The 15078-nt window shown below is 48.1% G+C and overlaps 1 protein-coding gene across 1 annotated transcript in view; it reads right to left on the bottom strand.

Moving 5' to 3' along the window:
- LOC103895712 (gamma-aminobutyric acid receptor subunit gamma-4) overlaps positions 1 to 15078 on the bottom strand; it is a 32659-nt gene that overhangs the window by 4374 nt on the left and 13207 nt on the right. The window contains exons 4-7 of the mRNA XM_009275388.2: positions 5982 to 6202; positions 5301 to 5383; positions 3714 to 3851; positions 2011 to 2163 (exon numbers count right to left, since the gene is read on the bottom strand). Of these exons, the coding sequence (XP_009273663.1) occupies positions 2011 to 2163; positions 3714 to 3851; positions 5301 to 5383; positions 5982 to 6202 (595 nt within the window). The remainder of the gene's footprint in view (positions 1 to 2010; positions 2164 to 3713; positions 3852 to 5300; positions 5384 to 5981; positions 6203 to 15078) is intronic.

Below are 15078 nucleotides of genomic sequence, written 5' to 3'. Positions count from 1 at the left end.
CACCAGTGCATGATCACTGCAGCCCAGGCTGCCTCCAATCTTGACGTCACCGATTAGCTCACTTGCATTGGTGACCAACAGGTCCAGTATCGCATCCCCTCTGGTAGGGCTGTCTATTACCTGGCTTAAGTAGTTATCTTCAATGCCCTCCAGGAGTCTCCTGGATTGCCTACAGCTTGCCGTGCTACTTTTCCAGATGTTGGGGTGGTTGAAGTCCCCCAGCAGGATGAGAGCCTGTGAGCGCGATGCCTCCTCTAGCTGGAGTAAGAAGGCTTTGTCAATAGGCTCCCCTTGATCGGGCGGCCTGTAGTAAACACCAACCACAAGGTTCCCTTTGTTGCCTCGGTCTCTAATTCTTACACATAAGCTTTCAACCTGCTCATGACTATTCTTCAGAGACAGCTCTTCACAATCTATCAATTTCTTGACGTAGAGGGCAAGTGGGTAGGAGATGACAAGGAATCCCTTTTGACTTGAATGGGGCTTGGAATTGTTTCTGCAGCAGCAGTAATGCTCACAGACCTGTTTCCAGACATAAAGTATCAGGAGCCAACAAAGGATCAGCTGCAAGAGCTGGTATCGTGATCTCATCCACTGCTTTTTAGAATGTGGAGAAGAAGCAGGAACTCCACCTGTTCCTCCTTCTTTAGCATTCATCTAAATCCACCTGCCACCCTTTCCTGGGGTCACCCCAATGGCTCTGGGTGGGAGCATGGCAAGAGATTTTAATATTTTCCTGCTGTATTTGCATTAGTAGATGTGATGTGACTTCCCATATATTTGAAATGCCAATGGAACTGGTCCGGTTTACATCTCCCTAATGTAAGCTGACAGGCTTGAAATGTACTGGGGATCATTTGTATTAAGTACAACAGGGGCTGTGGAGAGAATACATTACTCTTGGTGTACTGAGGTCCCTTCCCACAGAGAGAGGCCCCCATCCTGGGGAAACTTGCCTTTGTTTTTTGAGACAGCCACCATAGTGGTGTCAGCTACTCAGAACATTTTGCCTCTTGCTGTTCATTCCTTTCCCAGCCATGGACTATGGCGTACCCTCATCTCCATTGGAAATGACACCCAACTCCTCCTCCTGCTCTCTCCATGGGCACCAAAGAAATTGATTTTGATAGGGAGGTGGGGAGAGATGGCCAGAATGGATGCGCTCTGAATAGCCCTGCCTGATGCTGATGGCCCCTTGCCCCTCCTCTCCCTCCCCACAGAGGCCTGCAGGCAGGGCTGGGAATGCTACCTCCAATTAAAGGGAAAGTCAGTGGGGCTGATGGAAAGGACAGCACTGGGAAGCAGAGCTTGCTGCAAAATGCAGATACAGCCAAAGTGCATTAAAGATTTGTAAAGACCTCTCTAGCGCCTATCAGAGCAGGATTCAATCAACATAAGCTTTTTCCTGCCTCAAAGAGCCACTGCAGGTTGCTGAGAAAGTCTAAACAATAGGCAGAGCTGTTGTCACGTCCTCCCGCTATGGTGTGACTGACAGAAAGGCTGTACCTACAGGGCTTCGACATCCTGCCAGAGCTTGGGACTCTATGGATACAGCTGAACAACTTTGCTCATTACCTTACAACCTTCATGTCACTGGTCCTACACTGAGCCCTTGAAAAGTCATGAGGAAATGCAGAATACATGCATGTGACAGGAGCCCTTTGGCCAGCATTGCAATGCCACAGCTCACCCCTTCCCTCTCCCTTTCGGCGCATGAATATACCACATTGTCAATTTGGAAAAGACTGTGTTCAGGTCTCAGATCAAGATATGAGACTGTTGTGCTATCCTGAAATAATCCAATAGTCCAAGCCAGCACAGTTGGAGATTCGGTTGAGCTTGAGGATAGTGTTACAAACAGAAAGATGGAGGAGTGGACTATCCTCCACTAAGCTGAATAATGCCAGAAAACAGCAAAGTACTTTAGGAGATTTTTGTACTCCAACTCTGCCAGTCTGCTAGCCTCGCAGAGTTTGATAAGCATCAGACATGCAACAACCTGCCTCTTACCCAGAGATGTCCTGGCTGGTGTAGAGTCTCTCTTGATCCAGAAGGAAACCCAGGAAAGAACAACAGTCAGGATGCAGGGAATGTAAGTCTGAATGGCAAAATAACCCATACGTCTACTTAGGTCAAAAGAAACTGTCATCACCATGTACTCCCCTAGGAAAAAGCAACAGAGACATTGGAATGATAACATGTGGCTTCCTAAAACACAAAAATCAGCGAAGTTTCAGAATTTGGAGTGTTTTTGATGAGGTTTTCTTGTTGTTTTAAGTGCCTGGCTGCTGGTTTTGTGGCTGGCTTTGTGGCTGCCCAGATTGTTAGCTTCATGGACAGCTGCGTGGCTGGCTGAGTAGGTTTGGTGACTCGCTGGCATTGTGGCTGGCTTGCTGGTTTTGTGGCTAGTGGACTCTGTGGCTACCTGGCTGGCTCTGTAGCTGTCTGACTTAATGTCTTTGTGGCTAATTTAAGAGCTGACTTCGTGGTTGCCCAACTGGCTATCTGCCTGGCTGGCTATGTGGCCACCAGGCTGCATTTGTACTGGCCTGGCTGTGTGTCCAAGCACACTGTAAAGCACACTGTCTTGAAAAGTTTCAGGGACAAAACTATAGAGAACATTCATCTTCAGCTGATTGCTGCAAGGGTTTCTTTTCTATAGAAGCTATTTAGCTGTAACAGGCTACATGGCCTGGCTTGCCAACTAACTACCTGAGCTGTGACAAAGGAGGTGTCCTTCAATCACTTTTGTCGAGACTCTGGTTCTGCCCCTGGAAAAGGCATGTGGTGCTGTACATCTTAATTGCTCATTTGGCAACTTACAGCTGAGGTTCTTCCTCTTTTTCAGAGGCTCCTAGTGAGGAGTGGAAGAAAGCCACCTGACAGCTCTAGGGTTAAGATGGAGCTTGCAAGCAATTACCACAAAAGAGGATTACAAGTGTCAGACAGCCACTGGTGCATTCAAGACACTTTCACTGCATCACTTCTTGTCCTGGTTTGTGCTGCCTTTCTACCCCGGTTAGAGGCTAGCTGCCGGTGTTGGCAGCAGCAGCTTTCTGCAGAGTGGGAGAAGCACTACCTGAACTTGCTGCTTCAGAGGGCTTAAAAATATAAGCTCACCCCACCTGCAGGAACCCAAAGAGGCTTTCCTCAGTTGTCTGTGGGAAGGAAAGGGGATGTGAGCTATTACAAGGAGGAGGAGCTGAAGGGCCTCCATTCCCTGGTTTCTTCACACATGCAGCCTTGTTCCTGTCTCTTAAAGCATAATTCATGTGTTCATCAGCCCTACACAACTTTACAGAAGGAAAGATTGAGACCTGCACGTTCTGATTTCTCCACCCCTGTTCCAATTATAAGCATCACCCAGGGATTGCATAGTATGCACATACTGCAGCAAGAGGGGATCTGAGCTCCATCTCCTCTCCCTCCTGACCCTTCAATTAGGGATAGCTTCATTCACATCAGCATTGTCACCCCACAGTTCACAGATGTCAGTGGTTCTGGCCTACCCCTGCTTTGTCTTCCCTTCACCCTTCATCTCCATCACTTCTGCTCCCTCTAGCAAAGGTCCATCCCTTCATTCTTAACGTTTATCTAATTGTGCTGTTGTGACCTTCCTTCCCCACCATTGTGGAGCTGTCTGATGACTCCTTTGCCTCCCACGAGTTCTCCAACACATTGGCATTTCTGTGGGCTGTCTCCCTTTGACTCACCTGCTCCAGTCCTGAGAACTTCCGAGGTGTTCCTCAGCCCTGTGAAGTCAAACTGGTAGAGCCTCCAGGTGCGCTGGTCAGAGACCTCAATGGAGTAGCGCCTCCAGCGATAGACAATCTCCTCGCGTGGGTAGCCATCTGGGAAAAGGGGCAAGGACATCAATGAAAGAGTATGTCATGTGCCTCCACCTCATTCACCACCCTGACTGCAAAAGCACTGGTATCTCACTCTAGCTGTTTTGTAAACATGAAGCTCTCAGGTAGGTATTTCTGATGCCTTTTGTTTAGATTCCCTTAGGCATCCCCACATGCAATGGGAGTAGGGATAGCATCTCCCCTTGTGGGCTGCTTCAAATCCTAGGGATGGGAAAAGCAGTGCTAGAAAGCCTTTCTAAGGACTGCACTGGTGGGAACGAGACTTGAGTTGTTGTAAGCGGACTCCCCCAGCCTGAAATCTTTAAGGGATTTAGCACCTGGGGCAGCACGGGGCCTTCACCACTCCTCATCACTACCTTCCCTTCCCAGGCATGAGTACACCAGGAATACAAAGGTGCCAACATGGGAGGTAGCATGACTCTGGCTGCTCTGACTATCTCCGTACCTCTCACCCTGGGAGCTGATCTATGCATGGAAAAGAAGGGATGCATTCTCCATGGAGAAGGAGACCTGGCTCCTGCAGGCTGGAGCAGGGCTCCTCCTAGCTCTGGCTTTCTTGACAAAGAAACAAGGCTACTGTGAAGGAGGGACCTCAACACCTACGAGAGAATTCCTCAGAGGAAGGAAGGAGCAAGAGCTTGGCAGCTATCTAAAAGTGTGTTTCTAATTATCAAGCATGTATGGCATGCACTGTTAATTAGCAAAGAATGAAGGATGGTGGGAGACGAGGGGATGGTTATCTCCTCAGAATGCTGCCTCCCTCTGAAGCACCTCAGAGCCACATGAGCTGCATCCCTTCAGTGGCAGAGGAAGCAGGAGAGGTGAACCCAAGCTAAGATGACTAAATCAGATTTCCAACCAACGCATGAGGACAGGAATCTCTTGGTGCAGAAAGGCTCCCTGCAAAATTACCAGTGGAGATGTGCCAATATCAGCAGCCCTGTCTGCTGATGAGAATGGACAAGTGGGGACTGAGAGGGGAGGTCTGAGTACCCCTCCTTTGCGATGGCCTTGGGTGCAGAAAGTGGGCCTGTCTCTGGGCTGAGGTCTGGAAAGCCAAGCTGTCCCCTCAGAGAGCGGGAGAAGGGGCAAGATGCAAGGCAGGACGGGTGCCATTTGTCTGCCAGCTGAAGGGATATATTCTGTCTAGTAGGTCAGAGTGACCAGAAGGTCAGTGAAATAATCACCTCCAACTGTCCACCCAAATTAAGGAGAAACTCAGAGGTGCTGTGAATCTGTCCCTGAAGACCTCTGCTAGCCCAGGAGTGGGAGGATGCTTCAGGGAATGACGGGTAATAGCCCAGGAAAAGAGTCATAGACATTAGGTGAAAAATGTAGCTAAAAGGGAGGATGGTCTCGCCAGAAGAGTTTTACTCTGCTGAGGCTTCTCTACTTGCCTTCTAAAACTATTTTAAAAATATGTATACTCACAACTGGAAAAAACCAAAGGGCAGGAGTGAGTGTCCATTGGGAAATTCTGCAGCTGCAGCAGACATTCAGCCTCGATTGTTAGTCTGAGAGAGGAAGAGAGAGAGAGGGAGACTGAGATTTTGTGTTGGTGAAGGTGGTTTGTTTCCAACACCACAATGTGACAGAGGGATTCTCGCTCTCTTGAGAGAGAAACACCTATTTGTTGAAGATCAGTCTGTTTGCAGGAACATTTCAAAACAGCAGCAAAACAAAACATATGTTTGGATATTTTCAAAGTGAGAAAAAATATCTAATTTTCACATTCAGAAAGACTTTTTGTTTAGTGAGCTTTTCAGATTCATTTATGGGGGTGAGAATTTATGGGAACAAAAGCCAAATGTTTATTATCAGAACAAAATAGCTGGACTGACCAACATAAACTTTTAAAGGATTTTGGTTTAGGAAACTATTTGTAGTTTTGACTTTTTTCTAGGTATGATATGGAAAAACAGTTTGATTTTTTGGAAGCCTTCATCCTGGGAAGAGGAAGCCCATTCTGCAACCAGTACTGCATGTGTACTCCCATCAGCACTAGGAGACATCTCCACTACTCTGTCCCAGGGCACCTGGAAACCTCCTCTACTTTGACCAGCTCCTTGTTCCCTCACGTCAGCAACCAGCTACAGTGCCTGCTGGATATACCTGAGCGTGTAGAGCACTTTTCCGTCATTCCAGATGCGGAGGAGCTGATTAGGAGTGGTTATCCAGTGGGAATCGGCCCGCTTGGAGTTCCTAAAAAAGGTATCTGGGATCCAGATGCGGCTCACCATGTTGGTGTTCAGCGTGAGGGCCTTCAAGGTGCTGTTGAAACGAAGACGCCGGTCATACCACGTCTGAGCAAAGAAGATATCAATGGTGTATTCCTGTGAAAGAGAAGGAAGAACATGTCTTTCTGAGAGGGATTCAGGCAAAGCAGAGCCCTGTCCTCTGGTCTGCAGGCCACTGTTTTGGAGTCACAGCCAGAACATTTGCTTTTTAAGTCTGGGAGCAGGTGTTGGTGACCACTGACACCTTTGCAGGCTCATCTTTAGCTTGGGGTCAGGACATCCATGGCACACTTAGGAAGAGCCAAAGACTGTGTGTTGACTGGTGGGCTGAGCCATAGCATGTTTGGCCTGACCCATGCCTGGAAAGCCAAGAGCATATGAACAAGGGCTTGGGCTTCCTCTTGATGGAGAACTTAAGCCAAACATTCCTTTTAAACACAGGCATGAAGGGGCAGTGTGGGCATTGGCTGAATCCAGTCCTAAGTTCAGCTACACGTTTCAAACACAGGCAAGGAAAGCTGCTCACCAGCTTACCAGAGAAGGCAAGCAGACAGCTCTTTCTGTTATTTATTAGGATACAGCCCAGCAGTGCTCCATACATCTACTTCGTACATATAGAAATAGTAGTGTTGTGCATAAACCTAGTGAGAATCCATCCCTTGCTGCAGGACTTAAATGGTTTATATAATGTAATGGTTTATATGTAAATGGTTTATACGAAAAAATAGGGCACTAGGGTTCCTGGGCAGATACCCCTTGCTGAAGATTAGAAAAGGAAACTGGGGCAGGGGCTGCTATGGACCCAGCTCTTGGTGCAACCAGTTCAAAATCTTGAGTCTTTTCAAACAGAGTTTCCACCATAATGAGGACCTTTGGTTCTGGTGAGAGACAGGGTGTCCTACCTCACCCATAACTAGCATTTCTGGGAGGCAGCACCTGTCTGGATTGGACTGGCAGTAGTCCACACCATTGGCCCACTGTTCTGCTGCTTGCTGCTGCAAGCCAATTTGCCCCTTACCCTCTTTTTAAGCCTGCCTGAGAAGGTGCTAATTAGTGCCATGCAGGATCATGTCTGGCACTCAGTGGCTGTCTGAACCAGACTCCCAAATCCAGTTCCACCAGCCTATACTAAAGGCTGTCACCTGCTCCTGACAGCTCTTCTCTGACTCGGACTTTGCTCCCTTTCACTCCTGTTAAACCCCCATGACCATGGAGGCGTTGTCTCTCTCTCTCCTGTGGGCAGAGATGAACAATGTCTGACTTTGCCATCTCTCCCTCCCATTCTCTTTCTCCCTCTATTGATTTATCTCGGTGGAATTTTTATGACTGCAGCACATCCTCCCTCCATTGCCCTCGCTGCTGGTTCAGAGCTGACTTCCTCAAACCATGCCGTTAAAATAGATGCGGAGCTCTTAGCGCACTCCCTTGGACAGCATGTCCTGCCTGAGGAGGCAGAGCAGGGCAGTGCACGACTCCTCGCTTCATTTTCCTTGCCCTCGCTCCACTGTCAGGCAACCTGTGATGAGTGATTGGTACCAAAAACGTCCCTTGCATAGGAATGAGATCATGAGAAAAAAGCATTTGCCATCAGGCAGTTGAGTCACTCTCTGGGCTGATCCTTCACCCTGGTTAGACACAGGGATGAGCAAAGGCAATGGGGATGAGGTCCTAACATACCTCTAAATGGGGACAAATGCAGCATGTTCAAAGTGATGGTGTTCCCTCTACAGTTCATTCAAAACAGACATGAGGAGACAAAGAGCTAGGATAGCAGCAGCCCTCAAAGCCAAGTGCACAAGCATGGCCAGTGCCGAAAACAGGAGGTGGGGAGAGCCCATTCCAGCATCTGAATGCTCTGGATCGCACTGGGTACTGCTTGGAGATAGGGTGTGGTGATGAAGGCATGAAACATGTTGTGAAACAGTGAAATAAAGCCCACAGGCAGGCAAAGAAGCATTGGCACAGCAGGGACAAAATGGGGTAATGGCAGCCCAAGAAAATGACATATATGGGGAGGGCTGACTTTATTCTGCTTGGGGTAATTTTCTTTTCTTTGCCAGCTGTTGGGGCCAAAATAAAACAACATTTGACATATTCTCCCCCACCCCTGCAAACACTGTTTGAGCCAGTATGAGCTTACATTGCTCCTCCTCAGCAATATCTCTGCTGTAGGAGAAAGCAACTAAAAATGCAATGATAAATGCATGTTAGATGCCACTATCAGTTTCTAACTCCTAACTGGAGTCACTTGTGAGATCTCGCTTCTGGGCTGGCTGCTCAGGTCAGATGTCCTGCTGTAAAGGTCAGCATTCAGGTCTGGGATAACCAATGCTAACGTTTCAGGAGAGTGGAGGGTCAGCTATCCCAGGGGTTTAGTATTTGTTGTCAAGCCTAGATTTTCAGAAGGGATCAGCATTAAAGAGCTCCTCTTGTGCCACTAATAGCCAGCCTTTGCAAAAAGTCACAAAAAGCTGTGCATAAGTCATTCAGCTCTTCTGAAAAATCTGAGCTGTTATTGTCACTGTCCTGTGGTTTGATCTAATTTCAGTGGCTATCATAAGCCCAGCTATTTACACGGAAGAACTTACTAGCTGAGCTGGCTCCCTTGCCTCTAGGTGGGGAACCCATTGGGAAACATTGGCATTTACAAATGTATTTTCATTCAGAATTATCTGAGGCAAGATTTATACAAAAATTATCCGGCCTTTGGGACCACTTTTACCCTTCTGATTCTCTCCCCCATCCTGCTGGGGGGGAGTAAGCAAGCGGCTGTGTGGTGCTTAGTTACTGGCTGGGGTTAAACCACAACAGTTCCTGAAGACTTTAGCACCCATCAGGTGTGGTTTGCATTGATGCTGAGGAACCTTGCACGACTGCGGCTCTGCACTGATCAGCTGTGGGACAGTGCTTAGACCTTTCTCTGAGCATTAATCAGATCCCACTTAGCTGTAGGCATCTGAACAAGGTGATTAAAATAGGAGGTGTTTGACCATGGGTTCCCTACAGTCACTAGAGAGGGGTAGGCACTGGAGGGAAACCCCAATATGAAGCAGTCCAAGTTGTCTTCTGGAAATGCCTCACACTCTTACTGACCTTAGAAGAGTCCAGGCTGATCAAAGCTGAATAGCTGAAGTTTGGCAGGATGAGCTCAGCCCCTAAAACTTACGGCAGTACTGTTTCTTGAACTCCTGCACTCCTGCAGATTCTTTCTGCCCCTGATTCATTCTCAAGCATCAGAAAGAGACTTCTCAATACCTCAATTTCCCCATGTGGAAAAAGGTTATTGTAAAATACGCCTCCAACATTACTGTACCATCTGCTGTGCAGCACATGGAGGTTGCTAACTTCTGTGTAAAAGCACGGGCTTTTTTAGTGTTTTCAACAGAAGGAGCTAGCGAAATAAGAGGAGTCGCTGTAAGAGTCAGGTCATGCCATTTGGATCACACATCACGTAGCACACACATGTTGGCATGCATGCAATATTACATCAAACTTCAGTCATAAAAAATAATACATCAAACTACCCATAAGGCAAACACTGAAGACTGCCTACCCTAAATACTATCACGTGAGTTTCTTCAATGCTGAGGAACACCCTGCAGTGTCACCGCTACTAGTTGTGTGGGCTCATGTCCAACTCAGCCTTTAAGCATGTCCCTGCTGGCCCTTCGTCACCATCATCACCTGGCACTGCCACACATCACTGATCAGTCCTCGTTTTCCTCATGTGAGCAGCACAGATGCTGGTGGAAACCCAGTTCTAGAAAATGGTAAAATCTGAAAACATTTAATGGAAAAAAACCTGTCCTGTAAAAGAGCATTTGTGGGAGACAAGGGGATGTGAAGTTGACAAGAACATTTCATCTTGGAAGAAAAAATTAAAACAACAACAAAAAGATTTTACTGCACTCTCAAACCCTTTCAATTTTAAAAACATAGTTTAAGTGAAAAGCTATGGAATTTCCGTGCGAAAAGTCATTTCAAAGAAAATCCCAAATTTTTCAATCCAAAAGAAAATAAACAGGTTCAGAAATCAGCCTGTCCCCAGCACAAGAGAGTTGGGAGCTGGCCACTGTTCTCATTTTGTGCTACCCTAAGCCCTGTTCCTTGGGTCTTCCCAGCCCCAGCCACTCTGCCCTAACCTTCATGGCCCTGGAGCACCTCTCTGCTCCCCATCCTGATCTCCTGATACAACAAGGACATCCAGCCTGGCTCCAGTTAGCTCCTCCCTGTGCCTCCTCTCTCACCTCTGTGTGTATGTGCACACACATGGGGAATCAGCCCGTATTTCCAGTTGGATTTGGCCGCAGGAACTCTACTCTAGACTAAGTTCCACCCTGGGTTCAGAGCAGATATGAGTTAGGGCCACCCAGTTTCAGACTGACAGCTTAAACTCACAGGGTTAGCATGACACAACTTGAAATTAGCAGTTTGTATTTTCAGGTTACCTTATACACCAAATAAACACAGTGTGCACTGCCAGAAGATCCTTTTCAAATGGCTCAAAGCAAGTTTGTGTGTGCAGTTCAGCTGACCCCTCTCAAGGGTGCAATTAGTGGGATACAGAGGAGTTGGTACCCCATGGTTCCTCTGTATCCATCTATGAGCTTCTTTCTCTGTGTTCTTTAAGAGCTCAGCTTTCTGACAAATGCCAAAGAGAGAAGCAAAGCCATGAGATGAAGATGTCTTAGATGTCTTCCTAAATTAGGATAAAATTAAGGATTTAAAGGTGCTTTTGGCAACTTCACTTGTATTCAACAGCAACAAGAAAACCTCTAAATAGAGGAGACAGAGACCTGGAAACAGGTTTCTCCATTTTCCTCTGCTGGAGAGATAGCTTGGAAAGATCCTAAATAACAGTGGGGCTAAGAGATTAATATCCTAGCCAGTCTCATTCTAGCTGTTACTGTTCTGATATTTGTCTTTATTCATAGAGCCCCCTTCCCCCTGCACCTCCAAGCAAATCCCTTGCTGCAGTGCAATGAAGCAGGCTGCTTTCCTGAGAAGCATGGCCAGCATTTCAGGTGGGCTGATGTGAATCTGATGGGTCCGTGCTGTCAATCACAGAGCTAAGCAAAACAAGAATTATAAGCAAACTCTTTGGGGTGTTGCAATTCAGGAAAATCTCAGGAGTTATTGGAGGAGACCCAGGAATGGGGTGTATTTCTTTCAAGGGCTGGTAGGTCACTTTGTGCAGCTCGAGGCAAGCCAGGAAGCCTCTCCTCCAGTCTCCCTCTTCTGCAAAACAGGGGTCAGCCCAAGCATCCCCCCTTCAGACAGAACTGTGTTCAGCAACTTCACACCCCCACAGCCCTGCACAGGCGAGCATTTTCCTCTCCACGACATCCCACGCATCCCTCCCAGCCTGCAAACATCTCTGACAAACCCTGGGCTGCTCCCAGCAGCTGGCTCCATGTCCCAGGGAACATGCTTAATAATAGCAAAAAGTCTGGAGACGCTGTCCACACTTGGATAACTAAATAAAATAATCTTATTTTAGAATAATCTTCAAATCTGATGCACAACTTCTTGTCCCCACAGCTTGCAGGCAGGAACGTGCTGACATGTGCAAGCACTCTCCAAAGGCAGCAAGCAGAGAGGACGTGTACTAACAGCATCTGCTAATGCCTGACAGTGACCACTTCAGTGGGCAGTTGGGCAGTGTCAGGCTTCTCTCAGTTCTCCCATTAGTAGTGTGAGACTCCTCGCTTGTGGATGCCTCCGTGTCCCTGCTCCTCCCCTGGGGAGTTTTATCTCCCCAACACAAAGAACAAAAGAATGAGAATATAAGTTTCATTATGTTTCCAAGGTCCTCCTCTCTCCAAATCAGACCCCAGAGAGCTTTCTGGACATGATGCTGGAGTGACTAGAGGATCTCACAAGGACAAAAGGAGCAGAGCTCTGATGATCTGTGTTTTCAAGGTGACACACTGAACTTCCCATCTGTTTCACTTCTGCAGCAACACTGGCAGCGCTGTCCTTGTCTGAATGTCTTTCACCTCTGCCCAGGGAATCTCAGTTGAGACAGCGTTCTTTTTATAATACAGGCTCGCTGTTAAAAACCATCACCATGTCCTGTGCTCGTGCCAGGAGCCTTCAAACAAGACATGCTGTACATGCTGCTCTGTCAATTGCAAACTCCCCAGTCATGGCTTGCTCACCCTTTGAGTTTCTGCAGACAGGATCTGGACAGGGCTTTCAAAACCAAGTGCTGACTTCTGAGATCTCTACCTGCCTGTTCCCACACACCTCTGCTCATGCCTGCTCCCATGCATGTGCAAGCAGGGACATCTAAAAGGTAGACTTTTATACTCATGACAGCCAACCATACCAGACTGTTTCTTTTCCCCCAAACCCTTTCTTCTGAGCTGTTCCCTTGTACCACCGCTTCCTGTCCTTCAGTGATATTATCTCCTCACATGCAACCCCAAGATGGCTGCTGATTGCCATGGTGCCTGTTCTTCTTTTCATGGGAACATAGCCTGGCACACAAAGTCTCTCACTGTGAGCCCCAGGGGTGTGTGACCTAGACGCATGTGTTTTAGCATCTGATTAACAGTCATTACCCAAAGGATCAAGGACAGTCCTTGAGTCGAGACATGACATCAGCCAGACTTTGGTTTATAGAAGCACAGTCTGTCTGCGCTGTCCCTGACGAGGTTATTACTGAAAAGGCAGAGGCGCAGACACAGGATGCTATATGCAGATGGGGCAGAATTAATTAAAGGGGAAGATACTGAACACGTCAATGAAGTATTATGCAAAGCACCACAGGGAAGGAGCCACCTCCTTTTAGTTTGGTGCTTCACCACTCTCAGGACAGGACATGGCCTGGGTGGAAAGTCATGTGTAAGCACCTTCTGATGCAAACAAGGATGCAGCCCAGTTACCATGATCTCTAGAAAATGACTGGGCTGCTTGCAGAGCAATGCCACACTTGTCCAAAGTCTTGTTTGCATGTCAAACCTTACTGCTAAATGCTTAAATGCTCCCCACGATGTTGGGCTTGAAGCAACTTTGTGCTGGAAGAAGAAAGCAGGTGGGGGAAGAGAAGAGGTGAGGACAGAAGCACGTAGGATAACTGGAAGAGAATACTTAGCACTTCAGGCAGGTGCTCTTGTTTATTTGTCCTTTAAGCTCATGGGGCATTTGACGAGACAAAAAGAAATTTCCTTTGAAAGGGCTAGAAGACAAACCTTCTCACTACATACAATTAACTCCCCAAGATTGCTCCTCCAGGACAGCTTGGCAAGATTTAGATGGGAAGCTGGAATTTCTTTAATTGCACTTCCCATTCCCACACCACCCACTGCAATTAAAATGAAACACTGGGATGGGCAGTCTAATACTGCCCAGGACTGGGAGAGCAGCTGCTGCAGCTCCCCTGTACCAGGCAAAGGAAGGTAGGAGGTCCCACGAATCTCCCAAGGTGTCCAGTCCTAAACACTCCTGGGGAGGGGTGTCTGGGATGGTCAGCTTGTCCCCACGGAGACATCTGCAAGTCTGTCATTGCCTGGGAACATGCTCTGTTCCTCCAGCTCTGACATGCTCCTTGCCCTATTTCTCTGTCCTTACAAAACTCACTGTCCTGGGCTGCTGGATTCTCATGAGGCTGCCTGCAGGCTCCTGCTCAGTTCAGGAGCTGGACACTGCAGTCTCACTGCCTCCTCCCTAGGATGGAGAGGCAGGAATGAGAGCAGCATCCTGTTGCAGCAGCAGGGAAATGGCCCTCAGGTGAAGCGAAGGAAGGCAGGAAAGTCCTCCAAACATTAAATGACATGAGTGCCTTCAACTGTCAGAGGCATGTGGCTGTGTGGTTTTGAAGTATTAGAGCAAGCATCCTCCTAGGCTTAGGGCTTGCCAGCTGGGCCTGTCTCCCTGCCGCCAATCTGGTACCTCATACAGAAGGGACCACCATTGGCATCACCACTGGCTTTGCCAGACCCCAGGAGCTCTGCTTTCTGTGTGGATCAGAGCCAGAAGCATCCTTCCAGTGCAGGAATTGCATGGCATGGCACAGCGGCGTGCAAAACCAGAGGGGATAAGAATGGGCAAACAATGTCAGGCAGTGTCCCTCTGTCCCAACAGTCTCCTACAGTGGCCAGTCACAGGAGCTTAGGGGCAGAGTATAAGGAGCAGGAAAATCACTACAGCTTTCTCCTAAATATGCCCTCCTCTGTGAGAACCACTCACTTCCAACAAGCACTGAGCTCTGTCAAACCACCTTCACAGGCAGCACGTTGACAGGGTGGAGAAGCCCGCAGAGCCCAGAACTGGTGCTGAAGAAGCAATGCTTACCACCAGCCATGGGAGCTGTGCTGCACCTGGGAGATGAATCACAGGCTGCGGTGGGCTAACGGGCTGCCCCACACGAGGAGTCATGACACAGCACAAAGCATCATGAGGAAACTGGCCCTGGGTCGGCAGTATGGTTCAGCTCTCCAAGAACCAGTGAGCCAGGGTGGCACCTAAGAGAGAGGCCTACCTCCCAAACCCTGATGCTACTCTGTCCTCCTCCCACCAAAATGGGTCTGAGAAAGCACAGTGCACCCATGTCCCTGGGATGCCATCCATTGTATGGAAATGTCTGTGCTGGCCAGGAGGAAAACCACTGTTTGCCTGTATAAATCCCTTTCTAATCCTCATCCTCAAGGAAAAAAGCACATTCAAAAAATCTGAGAAAGTTCTGCTTTCACGAAAGTGGAGGGTTTTGTGCTCTCTGCAGAAATCCTCACTCCTGACACTCTTCTCTCCTGGTCCCAGATGAAGAAGGAGGTGGGGACAGCGTACTCTGCTCCACTGACTCTTTCAAGGAAACCTGTTTCATGTTGTCTCTCATGCCCCCTTGCTGTGCTTGCCAGCTTTCTCTTCCTCCCCTGCCAGTTCCTTGATTTCATAGAATCATAGAATCATAGAATCATTGAGGTTGGAAAAGACCTCTAAGATCATCGAGTCCAACCGTCGACCCAACA

This window comes from Aptenodytes forsteri, unplaced genomic scaffold (assembly GCF_000699145.1).
Source record: "Aptenodytes forsteri isolate BGI_AS27 unplaced genomic scaffold, ASM69914v1 Scaffold143, whole genome shotgun sequence".
NCBI lineage: Eukaryota > Metazoa > Chordata > Aves > Sphenisciformes > Spheniscidae > Aptenodytes > Aptenodytes forsteri.
Note: the sequence above shows the minus strand (reverse complement) of the source record. Positions and strands in the feature narration are given on the sequence as shown.